We start from the raw sequence: 24135 nt of genomic DNA on the forward strand, positions 1-24135 counted from the left end.
CAGGACCACGCGCTTGCAAGGCAGGCACTTATACCGCTGAGCTAAATCCCAGCCCCCATACTGACTGTTATTTATGAATACACAAGGGATACCAGCTTTTAGAGTATCCTAAAAATAAAAAACGTTTACTGAAACAAGCCAACTGAGGTGATGCACTGCTGTAATCCCAGTACTTGGGAAGCTGAAGTGGGAAGATTGCTGTGAGTTTGAGGCTGTCCTGGGCTATACAGTGAGACCCTATCTCAAAGTACTTCCCCCCAAAAAAGAAAAAACCAAAAATAATAGTTTACTGAAACAATATGTTGTACTATATATAGTAGAGGTAACCTCTACTTTTTACCTTGTGTGTTGACTGCTTCATCTCCTTGATTTAATCTTACGTTTTGTTCATGATGGCACTAGGAATAGTAGGTTGTACCATCTATGCACACTAGACTAGGCTTGTAGATGGCTGTTCCATGTAAGTTTGTGCAAGTAACATTCAACTTGCCCATTGACACATTTCTTACCTTTAATGTGATACATGATCATATTTAATTCTTTTAAGAGCTCTGTAATGGATTTACTTTTCAAAAACTTGTTTTGAGTCAGATTCTCACTTTATAGCCCAGACTGACCTTGTACTTGCAGTGACCCTGCTTCAACTTCAAATATCTTTTTTCAGATTATTTTTATTGTTGATCTATAGAAATACAAGTGATATGTCAATCTTGGTAACTACTGGATTTACTAGCTCCAGTAGCTTTCTAGTGAATTTTTGTTGTTTTCTAAGCTATTTGGTTGAGTGTGTGTTTTTGCTATTTACATTTTGCTAAGATTATATTTGATCTCTAGTTTCTTGTTTTATTTTTGGTATCATTTATATTTTCTTTTTTGTTAAATATTAATCCCATTCAGTCATGTAGTATTAGGAACTAATTTTGAATTTATTCAGTTTGGGTGGTTGTGGACCCTTTTTTTTCTTTTTGATGATGATGATGATGATGATGATGATGATGATGATGATGATGATGATGATATTGAACCCAGGATCTGTGCACTGGATTACATCCTCAGCTCTTGTTATTTTGAGAAAGGGACTTGCAGAGTTACACAGGTGATGCAAACTTGTGATTCTTTTGTCTCAGAATGATCAGTGTCAGAATCATAGTGTAGGCAAGAGTATCACTTTTTTTTATTTGCTTTAGCAGATGGTATCTTTTTTTATCATTTTCTAAATTTTTTTCCTTTTTTTTTTGTTTTTTCCTGTGTATGTAGGACTGCAGGGATGTGTAGCAGTGTTTGGTGCTTTGTCTTTAGCTACTTTTTTCTGCCTGTTTTAATGTGCCTGAAAACATTTTTTAATAGAGTTTGCGTCTTTTCTCACTAATATTGCTCATATTTGTATAGGTAGAGTAGGCAATCTGAAGCAGAAAGTGCTCCAAAATCTAAAACTTTTGGTTCCTTCACTTGACATGAAAAGTGAAAAATTCCACACCTGATCATATGTGCTGAGCCTCAGCCAAAACACAAGTAAACTAAAAATAGTGTAAAAAAAATTAAGCTGTGTATATATAAAAGGTGATTATGGAGCATAAATGAATTTTGTGTTTAGACTTTGCTTCTGTACCCAAGATAATCTCATTATGAACTGTATATGCAAGTATTCTAAAATCTAAAGCATTTCTAGTCCCACGTATTAAGGTCCATTTTCTTTCATATTACTTTAATGCAATTTGATGTATGTGCTACTGAAGAGAACACTACAATTTGGAATATTTTCTCATTTTCTGTTTTAACAGTTCTGTACTATACATCATCTACTTCATTGAACTTTACTTTGTACATACAGTGCATCATTTTCTTAAATTCAACTTCCTGAGAATTAACATGTTTGTTGTAACACGTAACAGGTTTGTTTTCTGTTTTGTCTCTCGTTTAGACTTTGAACTCCTCAGAAGATATTATTTCTTGAAGATCAATTTTTTAAACAGTAACAAAGTTTTATTAACAGTAGGAAAAGAAATGGGCTCTGCAGAGTGAGATTAGGCCCACTAAAGTAGGAAGAGAAGCATACCCTACAGCATGAGTGTCATCTGTTATGCAAGAGAGAGTGCAGCGGTCTTATCAATAATTTCTTGATAATTTTTCTCTCGCTTTAGACCTTGCATCGAAGTGGGAGCTTCATCAATTCTTTGCTACAACTGGAAGAACTGGGATTTCGTAGTGGAACACCCATGATTAAAAAAATAGCTTTTATTGCTTGGAAGAGCTTAATAGATAATTTTGCTTTAAATTCAGGTTCGTAAATAATTCAGCATTTTTTGTTCCTTCTGAACTTAGTTTTAAAATTTACTTATTTATTTGAGATAGGATTTCTTTATGTGGCTTAGACTGGCCTTGAATTCAAGGTAATCTTACCTCTTTGTCCTTAAGTGGGGGGGTTATAAGACATTGTGCCCAGCCCATTTTACTGTTTGTTTGTTTTTGAGATGAGCTCTTGCTATGCACCTTAGGTTGGCCTTGAACTCACTGTGTAGTCTAGGCTGGCTTGAAACTTATGGTGATCCTCTTGCCTCAGTCCCCCTGAATGCTGGGACTGTGTGTACCAGCATACCCAGTAGTATCATTAACTTTAAGGAAACAAGAGTTTCCTTAAATCTATAGTGAAAATAGAATTTAAGGAGCCTGTCTTACTTTTACTTGTCACTAAGACAAAATACCTGAAGCCCAAAGTTGGGAAGGGAAAGGTTTATTTCTTATAGTTTTTGGAGGTTTCAGTCCATACTCAGTTGGCTCCCAGGCAGGCTGGCATGGCGGGGCTGTAGTTCATGGCAGCTGCAAACAGCAAGGCAGAAACCAGCAAGAGAGCAAGACACATCTTCCTGCCATTACCTTACATCCTGGCTCCACCCCTATGTGGGTGTAGCACTGAACACCGTCAGTCCAAGCACTAGACATGAAACAATCACAAATGTACAATGCAAAGTGCATGAGGTCTGGGGACCACAGACATAAACCATGACAGAGCCCTTATTTAAAATCATTGATACATTTGATTTAAGTTATTTGAAAATCTGAGCAAAGTGAAAAATACCTTTTGTGGTATTCTAACACTGAGCTGAGCGCTTAAGTGCCCTCTTTTCTAGTGGTGCTAGAAATTGAACCCAGGGCTTTGTGCATCTTAGGCGTGTGCCCTACACTGAACCATACCTGTAACGTAAATGAGAGTAGTTGTAAGAAATATTAGTGGAAGTCAGTCTGAAATAACATGGTTTGACTAATGTTTTAAGGTCTTTTTGAAGTCTTTGTGATAAGACCCTTGAACACAGACCATTTCTTAAACTTAAGTGTTGGCCAGTTTTACTTGTGTAGTACATGTCATATAAATATTTTGTTTAAAGAACTGAAGTTCATTTCCGTGCTGAATTTTTAATGGTCTGATAATATAAGGTAGGAAACGAAGTGAATCTGCTTAGATTTCTAAAATATAATCACTGTCCTCAACAGTAATGTTTGATAAGAATAAGTTACTAGTTAGGTAAAAATGTGCCTGTTTCATTTCTTTTTTTTTTGTAGTTACTGTTGTTGAATCCAAGATACACATCCCTGTTCTCCATCCTTCCTTACCTCTTTTTTTTTTGTGATACTAGGAATTTGAGCCTAGGGCCTCTCAGTATACCACTGAGGTATCTCTTCAAACCTTTTTATTTTGAAATAGGATCTTCTCAAATTGCCCACTGTAGCCTCAAAACTTTTTTTTTTTTTGGATACAAGATGTCACTATGTAGTTTGGGCTGACCTTGAACTCACTATGTAGCCCAGAATGGCCTCAACTTAAGGTGCTCTTCCTGCCTCAGCTTCCTGAGAACTGGAATTACAAGTGTGTGCCACCACACCTGGTTCTTTATAGACTCAAACTTTACTATGTAGGACCACAGGGATGTGCAGCAGTTTTTGGTGCATTCATTTTTTATTTATCACATGTAGTAATGAGAATGGGAAGCAGTTTCAGTTTTAGAATTTTCCACTGGATAGTTTGTTACTAGGGACTATCTGATGTATTCTTAGTAAGCTTGGCAGCATCATTGGTTTCAACCCATTGAGTGATAGTATGATTCCTCTAGTTGTCTATGACCAGACATTGCCAAGTGTCCTCTGCTGGGAAAGTAGTCCCTGACACACAACATCTAATAAATACTCCAGGATTCTGTTACAGCTGTCATGGAGTTTGTCAAACTTTTGGGTTGAGTAAGAATAGCCTGATGGTTTTTGCTTTAAAATCTTTTCTTGCTGTATTGAAAGGAGACTTGCATAATTCATTTTTAAAATTTATACCTCTAAAATCACTTTACCTCTGTGCTTATTTTCTTTTAAGATATACTGTGTAGTGCAAAAAGACTCAAGTTGTTAATGCAGCCTTTGAGTTCCATCCATGTGAGAACAGAAACTCTAGCATTAACAAAACTAGAAGTCTGGTGGTATTTGCTAATGAGACTTGGACCTCATCTCCCTGCTAATTTTGAACAGGTAACACTATAAGCACTAACTATAACACTTCATGTGATTTCTTTTTTTTTTTGTACTGGTAATTGAATTCAGGACCATGCACTTTCCAAGCAGGTATTTATTCCACTGAGCTGTATCTCCGGCCCTAGTTCTTAAATTCTTATAAATCTATAGTCTTTTATTTTTGCTATGTATCAGTACACCACAGTATCTAAAAGGTCTTTTTCCTGCTCAGAATTTGAGCTTCTTCCTGTAAGGGATAGTCTCCAGTGGACTGAATGGAAAGGGCCCACGAGCCTTTTTAGTCTGCAAACAGTGTTACAGAAAGTTTTGTAGTTTTAAATTTGTATCAAAGGGTTAGAAATCAACTAGTTAATACTAGGAAAATAGCAGTAAAGTGTTATACTGGAAAGATCAGCTTTTTTTTTTGGTCCCTTTTCCAGGCTGTAAATCATTTGATCTCATTTTCTGGTAGAAATAATTTTTCCTGTATAATTTATTTTGATACATAAATACTAATTTAATCCTAGCACTTTTTGGGGGGGGGTGACAGGGTCTTGCCAGTTCGTCAGCCTTTAATTCTCTGTGTATAGGCTGTTCTTGAACTTACAGAAGTCCTCCTGCCTCAGCCTTTGGACTGCTGGGATCACAGGCATGTCCCCCCCCCACACACACACACACCATGGAGTTATTAAATTTAATCTGGTTTAAAGATTACACCACTGGTCCTCCTGTACACTAAGGTGTTTTTGAAAGAGTCTTCCTAAATTGCCTCGGCTAGCCTTGAACTCATGATTCTTTTGCCCCAGCCAGAATTGTAAGTATGTACCACCATATCTTACCTGGCTTTTTAGTAGCTTTTTTTTTTGGATCTTTTTGAAACAGACTCTCACTATGCAGTTCAAGCTGCCTTGAGCTCACTTTGTAGGCCAGACTGGTTTTGAACTCTCAGCATCCTCCTGCCTCAGCCTCTCAAGTGTTGGGATTACAGGCATGAGATACCACACCTAGCTGGATAGTAGCTTTCTTATATTCCATGTAAATAACTGCAAATTAGGGAATGCATTCTTTTTTTTTTTTGTACTGGGGATTGAACTCAAGACCTCTTGCTTGTGAGGTAGGCGCTTATACTACTGAGCTAAATCCCCAGCCCCAGGGAATGGATTCTTTGAAAGGGACTTAAAACCTGAGCCAGTTTTGGTTTTTCGATAAGTTCTTAATTACTTTAATAAAACTTGATGTAAAATGAAATAATGAAATTGGGCATTGATATTAGTATGTTACTGAATTTTACATAGTGAGTTTTCTGAATTCTACCATTATAAATTTCAGATAAACTAATTGGGACAGTTGATTTAATGATAAACTGTGAGTGATCTAGGCTGATTTTAGAAATGAAGTTTTTTCTTGTCCTTGATACTTTCCAAAGTTCTTTTTTAAAAAGCTTGAGGTCTGTGGAGTATGGCTCAGTACAGTAGAATTTGGGCCTCATCTCAGGCCCAGAGTTTGTCATCAGTGCCAAAAAAAGGCTAAAAACAATTCTGTCAATACTGCATAGAATAGTCAAATAGTTATTTGAAAAGTTTGTCTATAATTTTCTGTCTGAAATTTTAGGACTGAAATGTACAGAAAATAACACATTCAGGACAGATACAGTTAGAACACAAAGTATTTCACATTGAATCTGGAATGAAAAAAAAAAAAAACACAAAGTATTGTTTTCCTAATTTTGAGTTTTTAGTCAGAGTGGGAATGGCCAGTATAAATCAGTATAGATTGAGAATACCTTATTTGAAATAGTTGAAACAGAAATAGTTTTCTTTTTTTTCTCATGTGACTGACCTCACATGAGGTGGGCCAGGTATAGAATTTTTCACTTGTGTTGAAAGCTCAAAATAGAAGTTTTTAGAATTTTCAGATTTTAGATTAGAGATGTTCAAACTTTTTCTTCTGCTGCTTCTTTTTTTTAATTGGTCTTACATTTTTGGTCTTTTTGAGCCAAGGTCTCTCCGTAGGTAGTTTAGGCTAATTTGAAATCTCACGATGTAGCCAGACTGGTCTCAAACTCATGGCAATCCAAGTGCTGGAATAATAGGTGTGCACCACCTAGTGAGAGTGCTTAATCTTTCTATCAAAAGATTTGAGGTTGCTTTTTAAAGAAATTTAAACTGTATTTAGCTTTTAGAAAAATACACCAGCATAATTTAATGACATTTTTCTTTTCATTCAATAGGTTTGTGTGCCTCTGATTCAGAGCACAATAAGTGATTCTAGTACTTCACCTCCAGGAAATTCATCACGTGTAGCTGCTTCTCCAGGATTAAGTCCTATGACTCCTGTACACAAAGGTAAGGAGGAACAGATGTTCTTTTTTCTCTTTAAAGGCTGTGAGTGAAAGCTTAGTGCTTTTCACATGAGACAGACCTCTTTAAAGTGTGGAATCTCTCTTTAAAAATCCTTTTATGCATATACTTTCTTTGTTTTGTTACTGATTTTTTTTTTTTTTTTTTTTTCAAGGATGGGGATGATGGTCGGTTGAATCCAGGGACTTGTGCTGTATAACTGAGCCAATTCCCCATCCCTTTTTCTTTTTTTAACTTTTTAGATTTATTTTGGTAATGGAAATTGAACACAGAGCCTTCACTCAAGAATTACTTCTTCAGCCCTTATTGAATTTTTTAGTTTTGAGACTGCATCAAAGTTTCCCATTCTGCCCTTGAATTTAACACTCTTCCCTTGTCTTCTTTAGTAGCTGAGATTGTATTACTTAGCCACCCTTAGTTTTAGTATATTATTGTAGGACAGGGTGAGTGTTCTCCTACCAGTATGAGTTTCATGAAAACATGAATGCCTAGTATAAAGCAGTAGGAAATTATTTTTCTGACCAGAATCTTAGAACATTGATTAAAAATCAGTATTCAAGATAAAAGACATGGTTTAGTATGTTACACTATTGGAAAAGTTATTTGTTGTTGTTATCGTTCTCATTAAATTCACAAAGACTTGGGTATTAATAATTTCAGGATTTAGATTAATACTTGTTCGTAAGTTGTGTTTTTTTTTAAGGCACAGTGTCTTGAAATAAGCTAAATACATGAATTTAGGTAGTTAGTAGCTGATATAAAAATATTGTTGTTTAACTTAATACTGTTTTCTTTTTAAAGGTGCTTCCCCATATGGAGTTCCTGTAACTACACGGATGAATATGAGTACAAATTTAGGTGGAATGGCAGCAATTCCTTCCATTCAGCTTTTGGGACTTGAAATGCTGCTTCATTTTTTATTGGGTCCAGAAGTCTTAAATTTTGCTAAGCAACACAAACTTGTATTGAACTTAGGTATTTGTTTTTAAAATAATTTCATTTATTAAAATTCTGCCTTGCTGTGTTTGAGGTGAGGTCTTGTTTGTTCCACAGTTCAGTTGTAATTTTATAATTGCTTATTGAATAAGTATAAATATTTTTAATGAGAACAAATGTATTTAGATCATTGAAATTTTATATTGAATTTGCCATAAATGTTGTGTTTTACATAATTGTCTTTTATTCTCATTTTAGAACCACTTGAACATCCGTTAATCAGCAGTCCTTCTTTTTTTTCTAAACATGCACATACACTTATCACTGCTGTTCATGACAGCTTTGTTGCAGTTGGAAGAGATGCTTCTGGTAAATAGTTAACAAAATTTTTTATTTATTGGAATCTTTTTTTATAAGAAGTTAAGAGTAGGGATGGTGATGCACAACTATAAGCCCAGCACTTAGCAGGCTGAGGCAGGAAGATTGCTGTGAGTTCAAGGTCAGCCTGGGCCAAAAAGCAAGTTCAAGGCCAGCCTACACTACTTGGCAAGACTCTGTCTAAAAAAAGAAAAATAAGCCAAATATTGGCCTGTTGATGTAGCTCAGTGACAGAACAGTTAGTTGTCTGGTATAATCAAATTTAAAAAGAAACTGACTTGTACAGAGAAGTAAATAACTTATACAGAGTCATATAGTAAATGGTATAGTTAGGATTCACGACCAGACTGGTAGCTCCAGCATCTTCTTTCAAACCCTTGTGTGTATAGTTTGTTAGTGAGGAAAACAAATTTCAAAAATCACATACTGTGCTCTAACTGGTGAGAAAATGAATCCCCTTTTATCACTTGTGAAGTATCTGTCTAAATCATTTTTCTCAAAAGTAAGGTAATGGGTAAATAATACAGGAAATACAGATGGAAAGACTAAACCAGTTGTTTTTGTTTAAGACCTGTTAACATGTTACAGTTACTTAAGAAAATGTGTTTAACTTTTTAAAATATGTGATTTTATAACTTTATTACTGAAATGGTTATTAAGGAAATGCACAAATTATTAAGTTTAGCGCAGTGTGATATTTACCATAGCAAAGAAAGGGGAAGCTTCTGTAATCTTGTACCTCATTAAAAGTACTTACTTTGTTTGACAGATGCAGTTGTCAATGCTATCTGGAAGGCGCTAATTAGCCTAGTGAATTCACTTACTGAATCCGGTGAGCACCGTTCACATAACTTTGAGTGAATTGTTTGACTTTTAAACTTGTTCACATAGGGTCAAGTTTGTAAACTAACTTGCTTTAAATTATTATTATTATTATTTTTTTTCTTTTTTTATCGGTATCGGGGATCGAATTCACGACTGCCTGCTTGCAAGGCAGGCGCTTATGCCACTGAGCTAAATCCCCAGCCCCTAAATAATTATTATTGATTTAAAGTTAGTGTTTATTCATAGGTTAATTATTATGCCTCTGACTATATTCATCTCTGAAAATACACATTTAGGATAATGCCCTTTTGCTTTTTGATAGGAAATAAAAAAGAGAAACCAGGTTCTGAAGTATTGACTCTCCTACTAAAATCTTTAGAAAGCGTAGTGAAATCAGAAGTACTTCCTATATCAAAAACCCTGGTAAGTATACCTAGAAATTAGACTTTAAAACTTATAATTTGAAATTGAATTTTATATTGCTATTTTTGCACAAGTAGGATTTGGGGCAGACTTTTTATATCAAGTATTTGTTAACAATTTAGTTCTGCAGTAAGTGTCATTGTATTGATTTTAAGAGTCATTTAAAGCCTTTAATAAATGACTAACAGCAACTGCAAAAAATTTTCTGTGATTTTTTTAAAAATTAGCTATACAGAGAAAATGGGATAAAGGACATGACTTTGGACTGAAAAACTCAAATGTCAGTAGTTTACTATGACGGTTGAGTAACATTAATGTTATTGCTTTAGATAAAGTTTTTAACTAGGGTAATGGCTTTGGTGTAGTTTTGAATTTGTAGAGAGGAGGAAAAGTGGAATGTGATTTTATAATGGTATTTGATGAGGTACATATGAAACAATACCTTCAATTAAATTCCTTCTGAGTGTTTCCTCTGTGTGCTGTGATAGTTAAATGCACTGTAGTAGTATAGAATAGTGGTTAATAGCATAGTCTGCAGAGCAGATTAGATTGAGTTTCTTTCCAGCTTTTTTTTTTTTTTTGGTACCAGGGATCGAACTCACTATCGCGCGCTTGCAAAGCAAGTGCTTATGCCACTGAGCTAAATCCTGAGCCCTCTTCCAGCTTTGTAGTAGGATGAATTTTGAGCAGTTTCTCTGCCTCATGATTTCAGTTTGACTCATACATAAATATGTAATGTATTAGTAATTAATCATTAAATGAGTTTATACATACAAAGCACCATGGGCCAAGTAGAGAATAAATGATACCTGTTTTCCACATTAGTGTGTTTCAAAGTAAAGTTTGTTTTACTAGCATAACTATCATACTGTTCATGACACACAAGTTAGTTTATGTTTAACTATATTGTACATTTTGGTAACGGTTGGGTAAGCTTATTCAGATACGAGTTGGCAATCTTTGGCTCAGCCTCTAGTCTTGAAATTCTACAGTGATGCCTCAGTTGTCAGATGGTTCTAACTTTAAGCTATTCACTAGTCAAAATGCAAAGTTGGGAAAAAAATGCGCTCAGTGTTTCTAACTTCGCTCCATAGTTGAACCAAAAATCCGAGTTGGGAAAAACCTGTAGAGGCAGAGTGAGTGAGTCATGTCTTAGTCAGAAAGTGTGAAATTTAGGTCTAAGTTCCGCTTTCACCCAGATAAGATACAATTCTTCATTAATGCATTAAAACATTCATTAATGTGTTTCTTATTTGGAAGTTTATTTGCATAAACTATTGTAACCGTGGCTCCAGAGAAAGTTAGTTACCAGCAGTATAGCTAAGAAGAAAACAGAATCACAGTACAGTTAAAGAAATCATTGCAAAATTTATAAAAGTCCTAGAAAAATGAATTGATAAGTGTAATTTTTGGGCCTCAGAACCAGTTACTTGGTTTTACATTTTTATTATGAGAAAAATACGTTCACTTCTCAAAGTTTTTGGTTGTTTGAATACAACTTTGGAAAGAATTGAGTTTGGCAAATGAGATATAATTGTATAGTGGTTGCTTTTAGCACTTGAATATATAATTCACAGCAGAATTTCTTCTAGCAGTATAAAATTAGTGAATAAATTGTAGACACTCATTCATATAGCGGTTTGAATAAATGTTGATGTCTATACTCACACTAGATTTAGGTATATGAAAATAAGACTCCAAACTGAAAGCATTGATTATCCCCGGGGGTAATGGACTTTGTCACTCTATTTGGTATGTGTCTATACTTTTAAAACAAATGAGAATGTGCCAATATAAATGACTGTTACCTGTAATAAACTGTTAAAAATATAATCAGTGATAATAGGCTTTTAGTAAGTGAAGTAGCTTATTTATAACCTCTTGTCTTTTTTAGGTCCTCATGGAAATTACAATTAAAGGACTTCCTCAGAAAGTGTTAGGTTCACCAGCATATCAGGTTGCTAATATGGATATTCTTAATGCAAGTATCTTAAATGTAATATGTTAAAGATTGGCCAAAAAGAAGTTCTATATTTTGGTTTTCTTTTTTAAAGGTCACTTAGTTATAAAACTTTAGATTATTGGATTTGAAATATGTTGACTAAATTAATAAAAAATAGGCAAAGTAATACATTAGTGTAAAGAATTAAATACAGTGCAGGGGCCGGAGATTTAGCTCAATGGCATAAGCGCCTGCATTGTAAGCAGGCAGTCGTGAGTTCGATCCCTGGTACCGATAAAAACGAAAAAGACCAAAAAAAAAGAATTAAATACAGTGCTAACTAATGGACTTCAGCCAAAAGTTAGCTCTTTTTTTAATACATAGTAAGAGTACTGCTTGCTGTTACAACTGGGGGTGGAGTCTTTTTTGTTTATTTGTTTGGATACAGGCTATATAACCTAGGCTGGCCTTGAACTTATAGTGGTCCTTCTACCTCAGTCTCCTAAGTGCTAGGATCACAGCTGTATGCCACCATAATTTGAATTTTTTAAAGACAAGGTTTCACTGTGTTCCAAGCTGGCTTTGAACTCAGTGTACACCCCAGGTTGGCTCTGTGCTTATCTGCCTCTTCCACCAAGTGCTGGGATTATGGACCTGTACCACCATGCCCAGTTTTGTTGTTTCTGATTTTGAAAGCTTAGGATCCTAATGTGAAATGTGCTTTTTATCTCCCTCATGTAAATATTGTAGGTCCCTTAAGTTTTAGATTAACATTCTCTATATCCATACTCTTACCATATTTGAGCTCGGCATTTAATTCAGGCATTACTAGAACATAGGTTAATTTTTGTGTGGTTTCTGTAGATGTGCTTCTGTCATTCTGAATAGTGCTAAAGTTAAATATTTTATGCCAAAATGTTCATATGTTTTAACATAATGGATTGTACTTTAGAAGATTGACTTCATTTTTTTTTTCTCAGGGAACTCCAGCTTTGTTCTTAATTCAGTTAATTTTCAGCTGTTATATACAGGAATGTGGAATAGCAGATGAAAGGTAAGTTTCAACTTTTAAGTAATTTGATATTTTGTTTGTATTATACAGGACTGTATAACAAATGTGATTCTTTTTATGTAGTATTTCATGAAGTTTTCTTAAAGCTTGGAATTCATCTCTTGTTGGCAGTTTTTAGAATTTCGTTAATGTGCAGTAGATACATTTTTGCACCAAGTACTTAGGTTGATTATAATTTTTTTCTTCAGGTTTTTTCTCAACCTGGAATCACTTGTAGGCTGTGTGCTTTCTGGTCCAACTTCACCACTGGCTTTTAGTGACTCCGTTTTAAGTGTTATTAATCAAAATGCAAAGCAATTGGAAAATAAGGAGCATCTCTGCAGAATGTGGAGCATTATAGTCACTCCGTTGACTGAATTGATTAATCAGGTATGATGTCTGCTACACAATTTTTGCAGATTTGCAAAATATTAGAGCAGTTGAGAAAATAGTTTGAATAGAAAAAATTAAGTGTTTTTTTTTTTTGCAGTTAGTAAGTTTTCTATTATTTGTATTGATTTCATTGTGTTCTTTTTATTTCATGGCATTTCCACCTTATTTATTAAAGATGATAGGGATCATAAAGGTCCATTTTCTTCCATAGAGACTGTAAAAACTATGGCTTACATGTGATACATGGGCACTTCTGTGTTTGAGTCTTTGTAGTAGTTGTATTAATAGTGAATAAAAGTCATCTTGAATAGGCTATATTGATAAAACCATGGTACCTTAAAACAGTGTTACCATAGGTCAAGAATTTGTAGAATTTGTTGGGCATTGTTTCACCTTTACTTTTAAAAAGGTATAAGTAGTGAAGAAACATGAAACACAGGTTCTCTATTTATGGAAGCATTCTCTGAGCTGATTCCATTGTAACTCAAAAAGAGAATGAGATTTCCACTTTGGTGGTTCATATCTGCACCCTGCATTGCCAGAAACAGCCCAGAGCTTTACAGCGCTAAGTAAACTTACTGTCCCTGAGCTGCATTCCCAGCCCACAACAACGTTTACATTATAGTGATAGAGGCTCCTCAGACCTACACATATACTGTTCAATGTATTTTTCTGGAATTAAAACATTGTACATTTCTGAAAGACCCCCCACTATTTGGAGAGCAAAGACTTTTCTAAATCCTTGCTTAAATGTGTAAGATTTTGGGAGTTAATTCTGGAATTATATTTTAGGATTTAAATTTCATGCATTAGTTCTCTGGTTTTTGTAAACAATAAATTACTACAAGTTGGTCATTAGAACAAGCAAGAATTTGTGTTTTTAGTTTAACTTTTGTTGGTGCTGAAAGATGGAGCCAGATGCTATACCATAAAGCTATATGCATAGTCCCTATACATGAATTTATTATCCTGGTTCTGGAGGCCAGAAATAGAAGGTCTTAGGTAGGATTGTTTCCTTCTCTACTATGAGAAAGAATCTGTGCATTCCTCTGTGTCAGGTGATCATTAGGTCAGGGATGGCCTTGCTTTCTTGACAGGGTCTTTTTTTTCTTCAAATCCATTTTATTTCACCGAAAAAGTTTGAAGACATGTTAGTCAATGGGCAAAAATGGTACATACATTGTGTATTGTTGTTCTCAAATCATTCTCCCAGAGCAGAAGACATCTGCATTCAATTGTTCAAATAATATCTGCACAAATCTATTTCTTCAGTAAACTCATAAAAATTAGAAGTGAGATAAGAGTCTTGATCTGTAGTCTAGGCTGGGCTCAAAGTTGAGGTCCTCTGCCTTAGACTCCCAAGTGTTGGGATTACAGGTGTGCACCTTCATGTGCCCCAAAACTCGGGCTTGTTTTAAAACATGTCCCTCCTCGCCCAGTGGTACTGGGGCTTGAACACTGGGCCTTTACACTGAGGTTTCACTGCAATTCTGGCTGGCCTTGAATTTGCAGTGATCCTCCTGCCTCAGCCTCCCGAGTACTAGGATTACAGGTGTGAGCTACCACACCTGGCCTTTTTTGTTTTAATTTTAAATATCACTAATAAGTGATGGCAAACTTTTTAGAGAGTGAGTACACACATTGCATCCCCAAATCCAGTTTTTTATTGGAAAGTGCTAATTCTGCAGTTAAACCTGAAATGTGATGCTCAGTTGCTGGGGCTCTGGGTCTCTGCGTGCGCCATTATGCTGAGTTATCCTGCCTGGGTTTGAATTTGTGAACCTCTTTCCTTCTGCTGGATTTACAGGTGTGTGCTACTAGATGCGTCTCTGACTTCCTGATTTTCAGATGTATCCCTTCAATTTCTGCCAGTGTTTTTCTTTTTTTTCCACATAGTATATGCCTCCTTGTGTCTTCTGTGCCTCTCCACATCTTCTACGAAGAACTTACCATTTGTTGGATTTAGGCCCACCCTAATGTAGTATAACCTCTTAACTTTTTTTTTAACCTTTGTAAAGAATAGCCAATCATTGGTGGGTATGCCATTCAGTCTGAATATTCTGATTACCTGAAACAATTGCAAATTTGAACCCCATCCTAGGCAACTTTAGTAAGTCTTTGTCTCCAAAAAAAGTGGATGGGGTGGCAGTATATAGTTCAGTATGAAAGCCCTGTGTTCAGTCTCCTGCAGGAAAAAAAGTCTGTTTTCAGGTATTCATATTCCTGGGTAGCAAGGAATGGGAGTTTGGTATCTCTTGAGTATGTTATGATTGTGAGACATAATTCTCATGAGTAGCTTGTTACTCTATAGGATTAGAATCACGAGTTTTGTCTAACTGTTGTTTCTCTTATTTCAGACCAATGAAGTAAATCAAGGTGATGCCTTAGAACATAATTTTAGTGCCATCTATAGTGCATTGACTTTACCAATAAATCATATTTTTTCAGCACAGAGATTTCCTGTGGTAAGACAGTGTCAAGTTATTATGTATAAGAAATTTATACTTTCTGGAAATACTACCATTTTACTCTTTATAATAAGCTCCAGTAGTAATTGTTCAGTAAATAAGACCTTGGTGTGACTTAATTATTAGCATAGATGAAAATTGTGAAAAGAATTCCTTTTTACTTTCAATTGATGGTACTGTGATACTTATTTTTGAAGTTGTAACTTTTGGGGGAGAGTGGGTAGGGCTATTACACTATGCTATACTCTGATATGTTAAATGTAACACTTTAAAAATGTATTGATTCTACTAAGTTTCTGGTATACAGGTATACATGTATAAAATTTGTTTATTGTTAGGTGACCATGAAGGCTTTACTTCGAACTTGGTCAGAACTGTATAGAATATTTGCTCGCTGTGCTGCTTTGGTAGCAACTACAGAAGAGAATTTGTGTTGTGAAGAACTTTCTTCTAAGATAATGTCCACTTTAGAAGATGAAGCCTTTTTGGTGAGTTTGTTCTAATATATAATATGTATTTGAAGGATTCTTTTACAGTAAAAGAATATACCATTTTTTATCATTTACTGGTGCTTTTACAGGAGACCAATGTTAATATAGAAAACAAAGTAAAACATTGCAAAACCATTTAGATCAGTGTAGTAGAACCATGAAGAGTAAAGATCTTTTACTTTTTTGCTGTCTCCTTTTGCTTGTGCCATTGCACATAAACAATACCAGACTGTTGCTTTCTTTCTTTTCTCATCTTATGTGTTCAGACTTGAGTCAGTCTTGAACGATTGTAGCTTTCTTTTTTTTTTTTTTTGAGACATGGTCTTGATATGTAGCCCAGGCTGACTTTGAATTGTTGGCAGTCCTGTTTCAACCTGCTATGTGCTGGGATTATAGACACCTACCACCTTGCCTAACTACCAATATAGTTTTGTGTATCAGTGTAGAATAAGCCTCCTTTTCTGTGATTCATATAAGTAATTTACATATTAGTAATTGTATGTAAATTAATGTCCTTACCTATGAAATCCTGATGCATTTACTCTTGAAGTAATCGAAGCAGTTTTTCATAGGTGTTAATGGTCAATACACGTTACTCTTATGTGATTTAACTGCTGATATGGAATTGTACAATATGATTATATGGTTCTTTGGAACTTCAGATTTTTTGGTTTTTGTTTCAGTTTTTTTATTTTCATCTTGGAGGCAGGGTCTCACTATGAATTCAGGCTGGCCTTGAGCTCACTTTGTAGGTAGCCCAGTATTTAGGAAAATTATTTTCAGTTTTCTTTTCAAAATTGTCAGGGTTACAGTTGTATGTTTGTTCTTTTCCAGAAGAAATTTGGAGTCTCTTAAGATTTATAGGATATTCCCATCACAATGCATGTTTGTCATTCCAGCTCCTCCATGCCAGCCGGAGGAGAAAGATCACAAATTTGAGGTTAGCCTCGACAACCTATTAAGATTGTCTCCAGATAAGAGAATAAAAAGGGTTGGGTTGTAGCTCAGAGGCAGAACACTTGAGTTCATCCCCAGGAAGAAAACAACCAAAAATTTATAAAATACTTGGTTGAGGTTTTTATTCAACAATGTTTATATTAAATTCATTGATTAAAAGGCTTCATATCTTCTCATAATACCTACTTATTGCTTCCAGGAACCTTTGTATTTCATAATTTAGATCTTCTGAAGTTAATGTGATTTATTTTTTGTGTTTTCTTTTTTTTTTTTTTTTGGTGGTACCAGGGATCAAACTCAGGACCTCGCACTTGCCAGGCAGGTGCTTATGCCACTGAGCTGCTGCCACTTTTCTTTTCTGCCCTTTTCTTTCTTGCTTTTTTTCTTTGAGACAGGGTCTTGCTATGCATTGCAGGCTGGCCTTGGGCTCACTTTGTAGCCCAGGCTGGCCTCAAACTGCAAATAATTCTCCTGCCTCAGCCTCTTAAGTGTTGGCATTATAGGAATGCACCACCACATCTGGCTTTTTCTCACTTTCTTAAGACGGGGTTTGGGCTGGCCTTGAACTCATTATGTAGACCAGGCTGATCTAACTATGAGCCTTCTGCTTTAGCCTCTTGAGTGCTGAGATTACAGGTGTGCCCTGTCACTTCTGATCCTTAATTTATTGTTTTTAAACTGTTTTCAGCTGTTATTATAAACGAGTCCTCTTTCTCCTCCATATTTGTTCATGTCTAGCATACATAAAAGCTATTGCTAGTGGTTTTGTTATTTTTGTTTTGGTACCAGGGATTGAATTTATGACTTCACACTTGCCAGTATCACAGGATTGACATTTTAAGCCTTCAGTTTATATCTTCATTAGTGAGATTGGGGCTGTCTAGTGTTTGTATTGTGATACTAACTTCTTAAAATCTCTTTGAAACCAATTTTCACTTTTCCTGTTAGTCACCAATTCAGATAGTAGTCTACAAAAATGACATCTGTGGTTCCATTTCCTTTCTGTTTTTTTTTTTTAATTTCTGCTGTCTTGGTTAGATATGGTAATCAGAATTTTATCTGTTTTAAAAAGATAGGCATTTAGTTTTATTCTGTTGAACAGAACTTTAATTTTTTTTTTTTTTTTTTTGGTGTGGGGAATTGAACTCACAACTTCATGCTTGGCAGGGAGGCGCTATGCCACTGAGCTATATCCCCTGTCCCTACTTACTTTTCTTTAATCTTACTAACAATGCACCTAAGACTTTTTGTTCGCCAGGATTTGAACTCAGGACCTTGCACTTGCCAACCAGGCATTGTGCCACTGAACTGTATCCCTAGCCCCATACTTAACTGCTGTACACAGAATTACGTTGTCTTTTTTTGTATCACTAGATGACTTGGAAAGGATTTGTTGTTTTTGCAGTGATGAGGATTGAACCTAGTCTCATGCATGCTTATTGAGCACACTGTCACTGACATCTCCAATCCTTCTTAGCCAGATTTTAAGTGTACATTAGTGATATGCATTAAGCCTAATAGTAGAAATTACTAATCGTGTATAACTGAATCTTTGTGACTATTTCTGATGTCGCCCAACTTACCCGTTCTCTTCAGCTTTAGGCAACCACCATTCTTTCAATATGTTGGACAAAGTTTAAATTCTTCAAGGAAGTGTATTATGTAGTTATTTGTCCTTGTTCTAGTTTGCTTCGTTTAGAATAGTGTCCTTTATAGTCACTCATGTGTTTTAAGTAGTAGAAGGTTTTTTTTTTGGTACGAGGACTCAAACTCAGGACCTTGCACTTGCCAGGCAGGTGCTGTGCCACTGAGCTATATTCCCAGCCCAAATTTCTCTTTTTTGAGGTGACTAATAGTCACTTTGGGTACCTTACATATTTATTCTTTTTGGGCATAGGTTGCTTCTGGCTACTAGATATAATGCTGCAGGGAATGTACAAGTACCACATGTCTCTTCAGAAGGCAACTTTCATTCCTTTAGTATATAGCCAGAAGTGTGATTAGTGGATCATATGGTATTTTATTTATTTTAATGAAGACATTTAATGAGTGACATTTGACCCTGTGTTGACATCTGGTCCTCCCTTTCTCTTTAGTTTTCTTGACATGGATTCTTAGTATGTTGCCCAAGATGGTGTTTTTATTTGTGGGCTTAATTGATCTTCCTGCCCCCTTCTCTCACATAGCTGGAACTATAGACGGATACATGCCACTGTGCCCAGATTGGCTTAATTTTTAATTTTTGAGGAGCCTCCATATTGTTTCCCATGATGGCTACATCTCGATTTATATTGCTAGGAGTTATGTAAAGGTTCTTTTTATGTTCTAGCTAACAATTGAGGTCTTTCTGATAATACTGACAGCCACCCTAACAACTCTGAGATGGTATTTCATTGTGGTTTTGATTTGCATTTCTGTGATGGTTAGTGATCTTGAGCAACTTTTCATATACCTGTTAGCTGTTTGTATGTCTTGTTAGAAATGTTTACCTGTAGTTTTAAATTTGATAGTATTCTAACTACTGAGTTCATTGTGCTTTTTGGATATTGAAACTTGCTATATATATAGTTTGCAAATATATTCTATTTCATTATGTGTCTTCATAGAGTTATTTCCCATTTAGAAGTTTTTTTAAGGTCATTGTAATCTCACTTGTCTGTTTTTGTTTTTCTTGCTTTGGTACTCAAATCATTGCTAAGATAAATTTAAACGTTTTCCCATTTTCTTTTACTAGTATTAATAGGTCCACTCTTATAATGTTTATGAAGAGATTGTTTTTATTTGGTTTTTGTTTTTGAATGCTAGGATTGAAACCAGGACCTTCACCCTGAACTAAATTCCTAGGTCTTTTAATTTTGAGACAAGGTTATGCTTAGTCATTAAGTTAGCTACCTTGGGCTTGAACTTCTGCCTAATAAGCTTCCAAGAGTGCTGGGATTACAGGAATGTGTACCTGACTTTAGATGTCTGTTTTATAGCTGGTGTTGAACCACTGTAGTTTGATTATTGAAACTTTGCTGTGTGTCTTAAGTTGGGGAGTGCAGTGGCTTCTGATCTGTAGTATTGTCACACATGATTGCTCTGGTTGTTCAAATCGTTTGAATATTTATCTAAAATGCCATTGAGATACCAATATAAATGCCATTGAATCTGTAGATCATTTGGTAGTACAGACATTTTAGCAATATTCTCCCAGTCAGTGAACATGGTATTCTTTCCGTATTACACAATTATGAAGTTAAATTACTGATTAAGAGTTTTTACAGTTTAAATATGCAGTTTAGCAATAATTCTTTTTTTCTGCGTTTTTTGGGGTAGCAGTTCTTTTATAAATTTCAGGATTATTCTCTTGATTTTGGAACATTTTACTAGTGAACCTTTTCAATCTAAAGAGCTGTGCTGTTAGCTCATGAAAAAGCTTAGTGTGCCTCAGCTTTTTTCTGAGTAACATTTTTGGATAGTTTTCAGCAGTCTTCTGTGTCATTTACTTCCTCTGTATTTGTCATTTGTTTTCTTTTGGTACAACTTTCTGTTCCTTTGCAGTATAAATATTGAGATGTGTTAGACTGATTTTACATTTAAGGTTTTATTTTTATTTTATTTTAGTTTTGAGATATGGCTTCATTGTATAACCCAGGCTGACTCCCAGCTAGTGATCTCCTACCTCAGCCTTAATTCTGGGCTTATAGGTATGTACTACCATGCCCAGCTATGTTCACTGTTTTTATTTTTTTAAAGGAAAAAATTAGGGTCATGCTATGTAGTTAGGCTGATTTTAAACCCACAGTGTATCCCAAGCTGGCCTTGGAACTCTTAGCAGTCTTCCTGCCTCAGCCTCCAGAGTCCTAGAATTGCTGGTGTCCAGCTCCCATTTAATGTTTTAAGTGGATATGATTTCCCTCTACTGAGAATGTTTTTGTTATTGTTGCTGTTGTTGTTTTTCCTGAGACAGGGTCTTTCTGTATAGCCCAGGCTGGCCTCAAACTCATAGCAATCCTCTTCCTTAGTTTCCTGAGTGCCGAGTTTACAGGTGTGTGCCACCACTCCTGGCCTGAAAATATTTTTTGTTTCTGACATTAGCTGTTTCCTCATAGATTAAGTTCTCTTTATATTTAGCATGCTATCATGACACTAGTTCTTATTGTTGTGTATGTTAGTAAAGGTTAATAAGAGCATAACAGTAATTTTGTCACAAACATTACAAAGTATGGGCCTACCAGACCTATATTTTATCCTTTAGAATATTTCTATTGATGAATTATTAAATTCTTATATGAACTACAACAAAAATACTAATAATACTTTAAAAAATTTTTCAATTGTAATGCCTAAATCAGTCTGCACACGGGACAGTAGCACATTCTACATATACATATCACTTATACTGACTGCAGATGTGTTTTGGTTTCCTGACTTTTTTATAGAATATACTTGACATCACAACGGTCTTGCTATTTCCATCAGGAAGTTCTTATATTACATACTATGTAGCTAACCGGTACATAAAATATCAGATAAAGTGCCCTTAATATGTATTGTGCACAAGCCAGGCATGGTGGCAGGTGAGTGGCATGCTCCTGTAATCCCAGCCCTTGGGAGGCTGAGGCAGGAGGATCATTGCAAGTTAGAGACCAGCCCGGGCTTCAAAGTGAGCTCAAGGCTAGCCTAAACTGCATAGACCCTCTCAAAAAGACCAAAAAAAAAAAAAAAAAATTGTGCGTTTAGAATAGGCAGCTCACATTGGCTGTGTACTTGCTTCCAAAACCTAAAAGATAACATCAGAAATAAATTGCTATATGAGCTACAGTGAAAATACCAATAGAATTTCTACAACAAAAACAAGTTTTGCTTTAGTGGTCATATCTAAGGCAGTCTTCACACATGACATCTGCATGTTCCATGTACACATCTCACTTATACTGACAGCACTTGTGCATATCTTTCTTTTCCTTTTTGGCAGTCTTGTTAACCTTGCTTTTCGTGTTTTTTTTTTTCAGGCGCTTCCTAGTATATTAATGCAATATGCACTTAGCAAAATAAAGTATTGATAAAATATCAACTATTTAATTAATGAGTGCTTAGACATTAACATTTTCACATCAGCTGTTTACTTGCTTACAGAACCTAAAAGATAACATCAAAAAGAACCTATGTGAACTACACCATAAGCACAAAAGTATACCACAGAAATCAGGTTTGTCACACCCAAAGCAGTCTTCACACATGATAACTGCATTTTCTGTGCACATGTATCACTTACACTTATAACACATATTTTGTTTTCCAGTACTTCCTTTAGGGTACACTTGACATCCTTTTGTTTTCCTGTTGTTGTAGTAGGTCTTTTGTGATGTTGTACCTGCCTGTTCTCCTGTTAGCTCACCATTGTTCTTCAGGATTTTTTGCATAGTTACCTGGGCAGAAACACTTTGTTTTTCCTCTGCTGTAAATGTCTTATGAGCTCCAGTCCCAATCCTGTTAAGAAAATTGCTCTTTGATATTTTGTACTTGTTATTTTCTTTGTAAACTATCGAAATTAGGATTGATATAAATACAACCATTGGCCAATGCTTTGTGTTTCAGATTATATTGTAGTTGCTGTGTAACTCAAAAAAAGTATTGTGTATCAACAACAACATGTACTCCACATTTGGTTTTGTTGCAGAAAGTTTCCATCTCAGGCTTGTTTTGTTGAGATTTTCCTATCAGTATCTCCATCATGGTGAAATGTTCACATCATCAGTAGCAGTTCATTTTCTTTGTCATATATGAGGCCAATGTTACACCTTTCTGGAATCTGAAGATTGTACTGTATAGTTCTATGTTTGAAATCACAGCATTTCATTTGGAATTTCTGCTTTGCTCCTATGTACATCCAGTTCCTGCACTGATCAACTTGTGCTCTTGTTAGCAAGTAAAACATCATTTGAAACCAGTAAACCAGTGGTTGAAAGTCACATTCTAATTAGTTTGGGAGATGGGAGCAGCAGGTGTGTTCCCAATATCATTCAGTTTATTACCATAAGAATAAGGACCTGATGGCTGAGTTCCAGGATAAAATATCAGATAAATGTCTAAATTGAAACCAAAATAAGTCTTTGTATCTACAGGGTCATAAATTTTTATGCCATATTTTGCATCATTGTTTTTACATTCCTGTGATCACAGTGAGAAATACCAAAGTGTAGCGAACCTGTGAATGCTTTCAGTTCAGCTAATGAGATGTCATAAATACATTTTTGAAATATGGCTGTTTGTGTGTATAGAACATTTTACTTGCATTTCAGTCTTTTTATAATTCACAGTATTTTGTAGCATTTCTGTTATAATTTTTATCTTTGAATGATAGTGCTGGCATTCTATTCAATACCTTTCACCCCTGCCAAGATCCTCACTACATTTTGAGACCTAGTTCTATTGGATCATTCCATTGAACGTATGAGTTTTATGGGCATCGTAAGGATAAACTTTCCTGAATGTTGAGGAACATAAATTTATAGTATTTGGCATATACCAGTTAAGTAGAAATTATGTATAGATGTGTAGTTCTACTTTTTATGGATGAAACTATGGAATATGTAGTTTTATAGTATTTTTGGGAGTAAACATTTATATTTCTTGTGGTGTACTGTTTTTGAATACTGTGATCATAGTTTAAAGTTTCTAATTACGGTACTTTTCTTCCCTAGAATTTGTTGTTCTTGGACAGAATCATTCATATTATTACTGTAATAGTGGATTGCATTGACTTTTCACCGTATAATAATAAATATCAGCCCATAGTTAAATGTAAGTATCTTCTATTTTTTCAGTCCAATATTTCATATATATAGTAGTACCAAATAATTGTCAGGAAAATCCTGTCTTGTCTCTGTCTCTCTGCTATCTGTCTTTGTCTCTGTCTCTTGCTTTGTCTCACACAGTTCCTTTTTACAGCAAATTTTGAAATGTCTTAATTGCATAGATTTCCTCTGTAGCTAATCTTTTTCATTCCTTCTAATGTCTGAACAAAAAACTTAATATATTCTATTTTTTAAATTCAAAGTACGTTTAATTTTAATTGCATATGAGATGTGTTCTGAGTTATATGTATGCAACAGTATTATTTGAAATACTATATTCATTAAGAAATAATCCTGCCTGACAAGCACGAGGTCATGAATTCTATTCCTGGTACCAAAAAAAAAAAAGAAAGAAAATGTTCTTATTTGGAAATCTGATTTTGAAAATGGTAATTGAATTAACATTAAAATTGTAAAGAAAATCATGAAATCAGGTAATTGTGCTTATGATTTTACAGCAAAGTTAAAGTGTTTTTTAAAAATTAAGGTTTTTTTGTTTGTGTGTTTGGTTTTTTTGTTTTTTGAAACAGAGTCTTGCTCTGTATTTCAGGCTGGCCTTGAACTCCCTGTGTAGCTCA

General features: G+C 35.1%; 1 protein-coding gene across 3 annotated transcripts in view; it reads left to right on the plus strand.

Moving 5' to 3' along the window:
• Positions 1–24135, plus strand: part of Rif1 (replication timing regulatory factor 1) — a 67724-nt gene that overhangs the window by 12213 nt on the left and 31376 nt on the right. For 2 of the 3 annotated variants that reach the window (XM_063259058.1, XM_063259060.1), the window contains exons 9-21: positions 2142–2280; positions 4358–4509; positions 6722–6836; positions 7653–7826; positions 8046–8156; positions 8935–8997; positions 9313–9413; positions 11308–11394; positions 12336–12409; positions 12616–12796; positions 15157–15264; positions 15606–15755; positions 23405–23504. In XM_063259058.1, the coding sequence (XP_063115128.1) occupies positions 2142–2280; positions 4358–4509; positions 6722–6836; positions 7653–7826; positions 8046–8156; positions 8935–8997; positions 9313–9413; positions 11308–11394; positions 12336–12409; positions 12616–12796; positions 15157–15264; positions 15606–15755; positions 23405–23504 (1555 nt within the window). The remainder of the gene's footprint in view (positions 1–2141; positions 2281–4357; positions 4510–6721; positions 6837–7652; positions 7827–8045; positions 8157–8934; positions 8998–9312; positions 9414–11307; positions 11395–12335; positions 12410–12615; positions 12797–15156; positions 15265–15605; positions 15756–23404; positions 23505–24135) is intronic. The other variant, XM_063259059.1, reaches the window with a different exon arrangement.

This window comes from Cavia porcellus, unplaced genomic scaffold (genome assembly GCF_034190915.1).
Source record: "Cavia porcellus strain 051 isolate PalLab524CR breed Dunkin Hartley unplaced genomic scaffold, mCavPor4.1 scaffold_12, whole genome shotgun sequence".
Classification (NCBI taxonomy): domain Eukaryota; kingdom Metazoa; phylum Chordata; class Mammalia; order Rodentia; family Caviidae; genus Cavia; species Cavia porcellus.